This window comes from Salmo trutta, chromosome 19 (genome assembly GCF_901001165.1).
Source record: "Salmo trutta chromosome 19, fSalTru1.1, whole genome shotgun sequence".
NCBI lineage: Eukaryota > Metazoa > Chordata > Actinopteri > Salmoniformes > Salmonidae > Salmo > Salmo trutta.
In genome coordinates, this window is record NC_042975.1 from 50,295,433 (window position 1) to 50,308,235 (window position 12,803).

A 12,803-nucleotide genomic window follows, 5' to 3' on the forward strand; every position below is an offset into this window, starting at 1 on the left:
TCCTGAATTAGCCTAGTGCGCATGTGCCCCCAGCTGGTGCCAAACTTCATATATACTGCACTTTAAAACTCCTTTGTTAGTTATACAATCATGTAACTTAGAAATTAGCCGGAAAGAAACTAGTCTTGGAACTGTGACAATGGGCAGCCTCTCCCCGCTTGGCACGATGAGATACAGTACCTTCAGAAAGTATTCATACCCTTTGACTTATTCCACATGTTGTTGTGTTACAGCCTGAATTCCAAACGGATTAAATAAAACAAAATCTCACTGATCTACACACAATACTCCATAATGACAAAGTAAAACACGTTTTTTTTTTTAAGTTGTTGCAAATTTATTGAAATTTGGAAGACCCACACCCCTAAGTCAATACTTTGTAGAAGCACTTTTGGCATCGAGTCTGTCTGGGTAAGTCTCTAAAAGCTTTCCACACCTGGATTGTGCAACATTTGCCCATTTATTATTTTCAAACATTTTCCAGCTCTGTCAAATTGGTTGTTGATCATTGCTAAACAGCCATTTGCAGGTTTTGCCATAGATTTTCAAAACTGTAATCGGCCACTCAGGAACATTCAGTCTTCTTGGTAACCAGTATAGATTTGGCCTTGTGTTTTAGGTTATTGTCCTGCTGAAAGGTGAATTCATCTCCCGGATGAAAAACCTGAACCAGGTTTTCCTCTCGGATCTTGCCTGTGCTTAACTCCTTTCCGTTTATTTTTTATCCTGAGAAACTCCCCAGTACTTAATGATTACAAGCATATCCATAACATGATGCAGCCACCGCTATGCTTGAAAATATGGAGTGGTACTCTGTGGATTTTCCCCAAACATAACACTTTGTAGTCAGTACAAAATGTGAATTGCGTTGCCACATTTTTTCAGTATTTCTTTAGTGCCTTGTCGCAAACAGGATGCATGTTTTGGACTACTTTTATTCTGTACAGGCTTCTTCCTTTTCACTCTGTCAATTAGGTTAGTATTGTAGAGTAACTACAATGTTGTTGATCCATCCTCAGTTTTCTTCTATCAATTGCACAACTGAATCCATTCAACCAAAATTAATGCATTCAACCAAAATTAATGCATTCAGAGGCCTCCCGAGTGGCGCGGCGGTCTAGCGCACTGCATCACTACAGACCCGGGTTCGATCCCAGGCTGTGTCACAACCGGCCATGATCGGGAGTCCCATAGGGCTTCGCGCAATTGGCCCAGCGTCGTCCGGGGGGGGGGGGGGGGGCTTAACTTGTCTCATCGCACTCTCGTGGCGGGCCGGGCACCCGCATGCTGACTTCGGTCGTCATTTGAATTGTGTTTCCTCTGACACATTGGTGCGGCTGGGTGCGGGGTTAAGCGGGCGGGTGTTAAGAAGCACAGTTTGGCAGGTCATGTTTCGGAGGACACATGACTCGATTTTCGCCTCCCGAGCCCATTGGGGAGTTCCAGCAATGAGAAGATTTAAAAAGGGGGTAAAAAAAATTGTTTTTTAAATGAATGCATTCAAACTGAAGAAATGCTCAACCGAAATGAATCAGAGAGGTGCGGGAGGCTGCCTTAATCAATATCCACGTCATCAACGCAAGGGGAGCAGTTGCTGTTGGGGGTTAACTGCCTTGCTCTCTCAAATTTGTTGATAAAATCGGACTTTATTAATATAATGTCTAATCCAGGAATGTTATGACCAGAGAAAACAAGCAAAAATAGCAACTCTACAGATCGCAATGGCTAAATTAATTCTAGACACTAGGGGTCCGTGGAGCTCCTCCTCACCACTCTATGGCAGAGTGTTTTCTATATATTTCGCCTTTAAAGGGATAGTTCACCCAAAATGCCAAATTACATATTGGTTTCCTTACCCTGTAAGCAGTCTATGGACAAGGTATGACAGCAATCCATAAATGCTTCCACATGCTAACGTTTTAGCATTTGTGGCACAAATCACATTCAAGTCATGGGACCGAGATTAGCATTTTTAGCGCATCATGTTCAAATCATCTATAAGTGACTTTGCTGAGCTTCACAGTCAACTTTAGGCCATACAAAGTTGATTTACTGTTCAACGGATGATATTTTTTTTATGCAAGGCAAGCGAGCAAAAAAAATGTATGTATGAAAAAAGTCTAAGCAATTTAGACATTTTGTAAACTACTAAACAACCTCAGTACAACACCTAGTGATCTTAGACTTTAGATATAATGGTGTTGGAATGACAGTCACAGGGCCATTTGGGTCAACTGTCCGTTTAATTGTTTTGAATCTCAAACAAATATTTATTTTTCTCCCTTTCTGTAGGAGTTTGAGGATCTTGATGAGATCACAGCTCGTTATATTCAGCCAATGGCAGCGTTTGCTCGCGACCTCCTGGGACATAAGTACTTCCAGGACTGTAACGGAGGGGACAAGAAGGTATGGTAGTGTGAATATTGTCATAACCACAGGAAGTGGCACAGAGTATTTGTGTTTATTTTGATCAACCTCAAGTATCTCACAGAGTATTTGTTTTACAAAGACTTACAAAGAAACTAACCTCCTTTCTGTCTATAAAACATGTTTAATCTCTCCAGTGACAATTGTTTGGTTCTATTATTCTCTCTTTATAGAGCTACATATCTTTTTATTCATCCACTCATCTTTTCTGACCCTCTTTCTTTCTCTCCCTCCCTCGGTCTGTGTAGAAAATGGAGGAGTTGTTGATTAGGTGTAAAAAGGAAAAGCCTGCGTTCATCCCCTATTTTGTCTCAGCCTGTAAAGACCTGCCAGGGAAGTTCATACTGGGGTACCAACCTCGTGGAAAACCACGGTGAGTTACCATGACTACAGCTAACTAACCCTAACCATGCTGGGTTACCATGACTACACTTAACTAACCCAAACCACGGTGAGTAACCATGACTACAGCTAACCTAACCCAAACCACTGAGTAAGCATGACTACAGCTAACTAACCCTAACCCAAACCACAGTGAGTTACCATGACTACAGCTAACTAACCCTAAACCCTGTCCCCTTATTCAGCCATTACCCTGAACCCTTTACCCAAACCATGATGAGTTCACCTAACTACTGAAAAAAAATTGCACACGGCTTTGAGTCTTCTTGGGTATGACGCTACAAGCTTGGCACACCTGTATTAGGGGAGTTTCTCTCATTCTTCTCTGCAGATCCTCTCAACCTCTGTCAGGTTGGATGGGGAGTGTTGCTGCACAGCTATTTTCAGGTCTCTCCAGAGATGTTAGATCAGTTTCAAGTCTAGGCTCTGGCTGGGCCACTCAAGGACATTTAGAGACATCAAATTGTATTGGTCACATACACATGTTTAGCAGATATTATTGCGGGTGAAGCGAATTGCTTGCGTTTCTAGCTCCAATGCAGTAATATCTAACAATTTCACAACAATACACACCTAAAATAAAGGAATGGAATTAAGAATATATACACTGTCGTTCAAAAGTTTGGGGTCACTTAGAAATGTCCTTGTTTTTGAAAGATAAACAATTTTTTTGTCCACTAAAATAACATTAAATTGATCAGAAATACTGTGTAGACCTTGTTAATGTTGTAAATGACTATTGTAGCTGGAAACAGCTGATTTTGTAAAAAAATATTTTGTAAATTTTTTTAATAATGGAATATCTACATAGGCGTACAGAGGCCCCTTATCAGCAACCATCACTCCTGTGTTCCAATGGCATGTTGTGTTAGCTAATCAAAGTGTATCATTTTAAAAGGCTAATTGATCATTAGAAAACCCTTTTGCAATTATGTTAGTACAGCTGAAAACTGTTGTGCTGATTAAAGAAGCAATTAAACTGTCCGCCTTCAGACTAGTTGAGTATCTGAAGCATCAGCATTTGTGGATTCGATTACAGGATCAAAATGGCCAGAAACGAACTTTCTTCTGAAACTCGTCAGTCTATTCTTGTTCTGAGAAATGAAGGCTATTCCATGCGAGAAATTGAAGATCTCATACAACGCTGTGTACTACTCCCTTCACAAAACAGCGCAAACTGGTTATAAACAGAATAGAAAGAAGAGTGGGAGGCCCCAGTGCACAACTGAGCAAGAGAACAAGTACATTAGTGTCTAGTTTGAGAAACAGACACCTCACAAGTCCTCAACTGGCAGCTTCATTAAATTATACCCGCAGAACACCAGTCTCAACATCAACAGTGAAGAGGCGACTCTGGGATGCTGGCCTTCTAGGCAGAGTTCCTCTGTCCAGTGTCTGTGTTCTTTTTCCCATCTTAATCGTTTATTTTTATTGGCCAGTCTGAGGTATGGCTTTTTCTTTACAACTCTGGGGTTCAGACCCAGGGCCTCGAGCTTAATGATGAGCTTGGAGGGTACTATGGCGTTGAATGCTGAGCTATAGTCAATGAACAGCGTTCTTACTAGTGATGCACCGATATGACATTTTTGGACGATACCTATATCTGATATTTCCTTGCCAAAAAAAACTGTTACCGATAACCAATATTTAAAATTATAGCTGCCTTTTAAGCGTTCTAGTACAGTTAAATAGTTAACACACACATGGACGCAGCGGTCTAAGGCACTGCATCTCAGTGCAAGAGGCATCACTACAGTCCCTGGTTCGAATCCAGGCTGTATCACATCCGGCCATGATTGGGAGTCCCATAGGGTGGCGTACAATTGGTCCAGCGTAGGCCGTCATTGTAAATAAGAATTTGTTCTTAACTGACTTGCCTAGTTAAATAAAGGTTACACACCACACTGACCAAAAAGTTATTTTGTTGGCATTTATGTATGTCCTCATTACCAGTAAAACATAATCAAAACCTATTTCTTTAACTTTCTGTTCTGCTTCATTGTTAATTTGTTCAGTCGTTTCGTTCTCAACCAGGATTTCTTAATACATGTCAAACAGTGAGGTTTCAACTCTGTCTGTCAGTGGCCTCTCTTCCTCGGTGCGCACTGTCACTGTCTGTTTCCATCTTGTCCAGCTGTGTATGTAACATTTCACGTAAACCCTGTTTCTTGTCTGCATCGAAGTAGCGGTCCTTGTACCTAGCATCGAGCATGGTGGCGACGCAGTAAAGAGAGAGTGCCACCGAATCGCTTGTTCACAGCCTGTGTCGCCAGTTTTGTTGAGCTGGCGTTTCAATGCGATGACAGGGTATCACGTCTGCTGCAGGCACAGTTGATGAGCTTATTTCTTGAGTCAGTTGTTAGAATGGAGCGAGCTCATGTTTCAAACATGTTCGCAAATGCCATTGAAATGGCAGCAGCGGTATGACAACCAGCACATTCATGAGCATGAAATACGACTTTCCTCAGTACGAAATCCTCGACCACCCACTGTGCTGTCAGACTCCGCATGCTCATGGGGCTGATATCGCTGGTCCAAATGTCAGTCATGAAGCTAATAGCAGTGACGCTATTACTGTGTAACTCCGGTAGGGCAACATCTGAAAAATAGCGCACTTGGTAGCTTACTGTGTACCGGTGCTCAACCAGTGGGTGAAAGCCAACACCACCCATGACAGAGAATGGGTGATTGTCAAGGGCAATGAATTCCATTATTTTGGTGTTAATGGATTTCGACCTTTGAGTTTTCTCGCAAATTTTTTCTTACTCTTTCAAATGACTGCTCGACTTGTTGACTGCTCGATCCACACAGCAGACATTGTGTGCTAGGTTAGGAATGCTGTGTTGCACATGTAGCGCAACATTTTATGTGTCGTCATTACGTCATGTACCTACGTTTATGTAGGTATGCACGTCAGCTTTGACATCGGTTTTGCACATCGGCGTTAAACTAGACATCGGGCCAGTGTCGATGTTGGCATTTTTAGCTAATATTGTCCGATTCCGATATCTTCACCGATATATTGTGCATACCTAATTCTTACATAGGTATTCCTCTTGTCCAGATGGGGCAATGCGATGGCGATTTCATTGTCCGTGGAGCTATTGGGGCGGTAAGCAAATTGAAGTGGGTCTAGGGTGTCAGGTAAGGTAGAGATGATATGGTCCTGAAGTAGCCTCAAAGCACTTCATGATGACCGAAGTGAGTGCTATGGGGCAATAGTAATTTAGTTCAGTTACCTTTGCTTTCTTGGTTACAGGAACAATCGTGGCCATCTTGAAGCATGTGGGGACAGCAGGGAGAGATTGAATATGTCCGCTGGTCTGCGCATGCTCTGATGACATTACATTTACATTACATTTAAGTCATTTAGCAGACGCTCTTATCCAGAGCGACTTACAAATTGATGGCTAGGGATGCCGTCTGTGCCGGCAGCCTTGCAAGGGTTAACACGCTTAAATGTCTTACTCACGTCGGCCATGGAGAAGGAGAGCCCACAGTCCTTGGTAGCGGAACGCGTCGGTGGCACCCTGAGGGCGAAGGTGTTTAGCTTGTCTTCGGTAGCGTTTTCCTCTAATTTGCTTTGTTAAAATCCCCAGCTACAATAAATGCTGCCTCGGGATATGTGGTTTCCAGTTTGCATAAATTCCAGTGAAGTTCTTTGAGTGCTGTTGTGGTATCGGCTTGAGGGGGAATATACACGGCTGTGAGTAACCGAAAAATTGTCTTGGGAGGTAATACGGTCGGCATTTGATTGAGGTATTCTAGGTCGGGTTAACAAAAGGACTTAAGTTCCTGTATGTTATCACAATCACACCATGAGTAGTTAATCATGAAACATACACCCCCGCCCTTCTTCTTCCCGGAGAGATATTTATTCCTGTCTGTGCGATGAACTAAGAACCCAACTGGCTGTACGGACTCCGTGAAACAGAGTATATTAGAATCCCTGATGTCTCCCTGGAAGGAAATCCTTGCCCTGAGATTTTCCACTTTATTATCCAGAGACTGAACAATAGCGAGTAATATACTCGGAAGCGGTGGGTGGTGTGCACGCCTCCTGAGTCGGACTAGAAGTCCACTCCGAATACCTCTTCTCCGCCGGTTGGGTTTTGGATCAGTCTCTGGAATCAGTTCAATTGCCCTGGGGGGTACGAACAAAGGATCCAATTCGGGAAAGTGATATTCCTGATGGTAATGCTGGTGAGTTACCGCCGCTCTGATATCCAAAAGTAGTTCCTGGCTGTATGTAATAACACAAAAAAAATCTGGGCTAATGTGAGAAATAACACACCCCAAAAAATTATTACGTAATCACTCCTACGTTGTCTTGGCTGTCTGCTTAGGGTCGTTGTTCTCTTGGAAGGTGAACCTTCGCCCCAGTCAGGTCCTGAGCGCTCTGGAGAAGGTTTTCATCAAGGATCTCTCTGTACTTTGCTCTCTTCATCTTTGCCTCGATCCTGACTAGTCTCCCAGCCTTTTACAGAGGAGTGGCTTCCGTCTCGCCACTCTACCGTAAAGGCCTGATTGGTGGAGTGCTGCAGAGATGGAAAGGACAACCATCAACACTATGAAATATCACATATGGAATCATGTAGTAACCAAAAAACTGTTAACCTCTTACATCTAGTCTGCTCCAATATCCAATGATGGGCGTGGCGCGAAATACAAACTTCTTTAAAATCCGAAAACTTAAATTTTTCAAACATATGACTATTTTACAGCTATTTAAAGACAAGACTCTCGTTAATCTAACCACACTGTCCGATTTCAAAAAGGCTTTACAGCGAAAGCAAAACATTAGATTATGTCAGCAGAGTACCCAGCCAGAAATAATCAGACACCCATTTTTCAAGCTAGCATATAATGTCACAAAAAACAAAACCACAGCTAAATGCAGCACTAACCTTTGATTATCTTCATCAGATGACACACCTAGGACATTATGTTATACAATACATGCATGTCTGTTCAATCAAGTTCATATTTATATCAAAAACCAGCTTTTTACATTAGCATGTGACGTTCAGAACTAGCATTCCCACCGAACACTTCCGGGTGAATTAACTAAATTACTCACAATAAATGTACACAAAAAGCATAACAATTATTTTAATAATTATAGATACAGAACTCCTCTATGCACTCGATATGTCCGATTTTAAAATAGCTTTTCGGATTAAGCACATTTTGCAATATTCTAAGTACATAGCCTGGCATCACAGGGCTAGCTATTTAGACACCCAACCAGTTTAGCCTTCACCAAAATCACATTTCCTATAAGAAAAATGGTCTTACCTTTCCTGTTCTTCGTCAGAATGCACTCCCAGGACTTCTACTTCAATAACAAATGTTGGTTTGGTCCCAAATAATCCATTGTTATGTTCCATCAACGACGTTTTGTTCGTGCGTTCTAGACACTATCCCAATGGTAAATCACGGTCGTGCGCATGGCACAGAACGTGACAAAAAATGTCTAAATATTCCATTACCGTACTTCGAAGCATGTCAACCGCTGTTTAAAACCAATTTTTATGCAATTTATCTCGTAGAAAAGCGATAATATTCCGACCGGGAATCTGCATGTCTGTAAACTGAGGGAAAAACCGAAAGACGGGGGCGGGGCAGGTCACGAGCGTAAGCATTTCTCCACTGATAGAGCACTTAGCTTTTGCTCTCGTGTGTTTAAGCCAGGGCTTTGAATTACGTCATTCCTGTTTTTCCCGGGCTCTGAGAGCCCATTGGAGATGTGGGAAGTGTCACGTAACAGCAGAGATCCCTTGTAATAGATAGAGAGAATCAACAAGGGCAAGAAATGTTCAGACAGGGTACTTCCTGAACAGAACCTTCTCAGGTTTTTGCCTGCCATAGGAGTTCTGTTATACTCACAGACACCATTCAAACAGTTTTAGAAACGTTGGAGTGTTTTCTATCCAAAGCTAATAATTATATGCATATTCTAGTTTCTGGGCAGGACTAATAATCAGATTAAATCGGGTACGTTTTTTATCCAGCCGTGAAAATACTGCCCCCTAGTCATAAGAGGTTAAACAAATCAAAAAAGAAACGTCCCTTTTTCAGGACCCTGTCTTTCAAAGATAATTTGTAAAAATCCAAATAACTTCACAGATCTTCACTGTAAAGGGTTTAAATACTGTTTCCCATGCTTGTTCAATGACCCATAAACAATTAATGAACATGCACCTGTGGAACGGTTGTTAAGACACTAACAGCTTACAGACGGTAGGCAATTAAGGTCACAGTTATGAAAACTTAGGACACTAAAGAGGCCTTTCTACTGACTCTGGAAAAACACAAATAGAAAGATGCCCAGGATCCCTGCTCATCTGCGTGAACGTGCCTTAGGCATGCTGCAAGGAGGCATGACGACTGCAGATGTGGCCAGGGCAATAAATTGCAATGTCCGTACTGTGAGATGCCTAAGACAGCGCTACAGGGAGACAGGACGGACAGCTGATCGTCCTCACAGTGGCAGACCACGTGTAACAACACCTGCACAGGATCGGTACATCCGAACATCACACCTGCGGGACAGGTACAGGATGGCAACAACAACTGCCCGAGTTACATCAGGAACACACAATCCCTCCATCAGTGCTCAGACTGTCCGCAATAGGCTGAGAGAGGCTGGACTGAGGGCTTGTAGGCCTGTTGTAAGGCAGGTCCTCACCAGACATCACCGGCAACAACGTCATCTATGGGCACAAACTCACCGTCACTGGACCAGACAGGACTAGCAAAAGTGCGCTTTACTGACGTGTCGTGGTTTTGTCACACCAGGGGTGATGGTCGGATTCGCGTTTATCGTCGAAGGAATGAGCGTTACACCAAGGCCTGTACTCTGGAGCGGGATCGATTTGGAGGTGGAGGGTCTGTCATGGTCTGGGGCGGTGTGTCACAGCATCATCGGACTGAGCTCGTCATTGCAGGCAATCTCAAAGCTGTGCGTTACAGGGAAGACATCCTCCTCCCTCATGTGGTACCCTTCCTGCAGGCTCATCCTGACATGACCCTCCAGCTATACTGCTCGATCTGTGTGTGATTTCCTGCAAGACAGGAATGTCTGTCTGTCATGGCCAGCGAAGAACCCGGATCTCAATCCCATTGAGTACGTCTGGGACCTGTTGGATCGGAGGGTGAGGGCTAGGGCCATTTCCCCCAGAATAGATTAGATTGTTGACAACCAAATATTTTTTCTTGACGCTGCCACCCCTGTACTTCATGGTTGAGATGGTGATCTTTGGCTTGCAAGCCTCCCCCTTTTTCCTCCAAACATAACAATGGTCATTATGGCCAAACAGTTCTATTTTTGTTTCATCAGACCAGAGGAAATTTCTCAAAAAAGTACGATCTTTGTCCTCATACGCAGTTGCAAACGGTAGTCTGGCTTTTTTATGCCGGTTTTGGAGCAGTGGCTTCTTCCTTGCCAATTGGCCTTTCAGGTTATGTCGTGTGAGCGGACCAAGTCATTTGGTGTCACTCTAAAGTGGAAAGGTGGAATAAACGAGTCCAGAGTAGGTTTTCTTGATTCAACACAGTTCTCTATTGAGGGATTTCTGACAATACAAACACTCCAACACAGTCAATGAGAATCTCCAAAGGAACAACATACATCTTCTTTAGATGACACAGGATCACATTACGATTATCTTCAAACTATAACAACAATCACATATTCATCATCGTCTTAATGGCTCTTCATGGATAGCACCTCTCTCTCCGTAGCCATTCCCCAACGATAGTTTATCTTCCTCCCCACTTGCTAGTTCCATCCTCTCTCTTGTAGGGGAAAGAGAATATCTCATTAGTACCGTCAGCTGTGCTTAATTGACTCTGGTTACCTGGTCTCACATGCCTTGTTGGGCTACTATCCGTGAGCCCAGCCTGCCCTCTGGTGGTCCTTCCACATACCTCCCCCCTCAGGACCGGACCGAAGGGTCGGGCGCCAGACGCACCGTCTTGGTCGCGTCGGGACAGCGCGTCTGCATTCCCGTTCCTCGATCTGGCCCTGTGGATGACATGGAAAGAGAACGGTTGTAAAGCAAGAAACCATCTGGCTATTCGGTTGTTATTGTTTCTCTTACCAGCCATCCACGTGAGGGGCGCATGGTCCGTAACTAATGCAAACCTCCGACCCAGTAGGTAGTACCGGAGATAATCGAGGGCCCACTTAATGGCTAGGGCCTCTTTCTCTACGGTAGCATATCTCTGTTCCCGATCGCTGAGCTTTCTACTTATAAAGAGAATCGGCCTCTCTGCTTCGCCTTCACCCTGAGCTAGTACGGCCCCGAGCCCCGTATCCGAGGCGTCTACCTGTACAATGAACTCTTGTGAGAAGTCCGGAGCCTGTAGGACGGGATCAGAACACAGGCCCTCTTTTAGCAATTGAAAGGCCTCCTCCGCCTCATCTTTCCACTCTACCCGGTTTGGCAAGTTTTTGTTGATGAGGTTTGTGAGGGGGTTGGCAATGGTTGCATATCCAGGGATAAAACGGCGATAATATCCCGTTATCCCTAAGAAGGCCCGAACGTCCCGCTTGGTCTGGGGTCGAGGCCAGTCCCGAATTGCCCTGGTCTTCTCTGCCTGTGGGCGTATTTTCCCAATCCCCACGGTGTACCCCAGGTATTCCACTTCGGACAGACCCAGGCAGCATTTTTTTGGATTGGCCGTCAACCCTGTGGCTTCCAGACTCATGAGCACCGCCCGTAGTTGTAGGAGGTGACTATCCCAGTCCTCGCTGTGGATGACCACATCGTCTATGTACGCCGCTGCGTACTCTTGATGGGGCCGTAGAATGGCATCCATGAGGCGTTGGAAAGTTGCAGCAGCACCATGCAGTCCGAAGGGCATCCTCACATACTGAAAAAGCCCCTCCGGTGTGGCGAAGGCGGTCTTTGGGCGGTCCTCTGGAGCCACCGGCACTTGCCAATATCCCTTCGTCAAATCCAGGGTGGTGATGAACTTGGCCTTTCCTAAGCGCTCCAAAAGTTCATCCACGCGGGGCATGGGATACGCGTCGAATGTAGAGATTGCATTCACGCTCCTAAAGTCGTTGCAGAGTCTCATACTACCATCGAGTTTGGGGACCAGGACTATAGGACTGGACCACTCACTCGTCGATGGCTCGATCACACCCATCCTCAGCATCTCCCTTACCTCGTTCTTGGCGATGACTCGGCGGGCCTCAGGAATCCTGTACGGACGGATATGCACCTTCTTGCCGGGTTCAGTGTGGATATGGTGGAACAAGACATCTGTTTGTCCTGGGAATGGAGAGAATACCCGGCCGAAGTGAATAATCAGCTTGTCTAGCTGTCTCGACTGTTCCGGCAAGAGAGTTTGGCCATGGCGCACCTGTGGTAGAACCTCCTCTTTTCCTTGGCCCTCCATGGCCATCAAAGCCACCTCCTCCTCTCTTCCATGGTACTTCTTCAACAGGTTTATGTGATAGAGTTGGACCTTCTTCCTCCTGTCGGGTTGTTTGATGAGGTAATTGACCGGTGAGACCCTTTTCATTACCTCGTAGGGCCCCCTCCACTGCGCCAGCAAGCGGTGTTCAGCTGTGGGCACGAGCACCATCACTTTCTCTCCCACGGAGAACTCACGGGATGTCGCGGACTTATCGTAGGCCCAGCCTTGGATCCTTTGCGCCTTCTCCATATGCTCTTTTACTATGGGCCATACTGCCGACAGGCGGTCTCTCATCAGGGTAACATGTTCTATTGTGGATCGAAAGGGACATGGTTGGGTCTCCCAGGTCTCCTTGGCTAAGTCGAGGATCCCTCGACAGGGTCTGCCGTAGAGCAATTCAAACGGGGAGAATCCAGTGGACGCCTGGGGTACTTCTCGCAGGGCAAACATTAAGTGTGGGAGAAGCATGTCCCAGTTTTTCCCGTCTCTGGACACCACTCTTCTCAACATGCTTTTAATCGTTTTGTTCAAGCGTTCGCACA

At 44.9% G+C, this 12,803-nt stretch overlaps 1 protein-coding gene across 1 annotated transcript in view; it reads left to right on the plus strand.

The window, feature by feature from the left end:
* Positions 1-12,803, plus strand: part of LOC115154921 (transcription elongation factor SPT6) — a 75,488-nt gene that overhangs the window by 33,981 nt on the left and 28,704 nt on the right. Inside the window, exons 32-33 of the mRNA XM_029701637.1 lie at positions 2,293-2,406; positions 2,676-2,800. Of these exons, the coding sequence (XP_029557497.1) occupies positions 2,293-2,406; positions 2,676-2,800 (239 nt within the window). The remainder of the gene's footprint in view (positions 1-2,292; positions 2,407-2,675; positions 2,801-12,803) is intronic.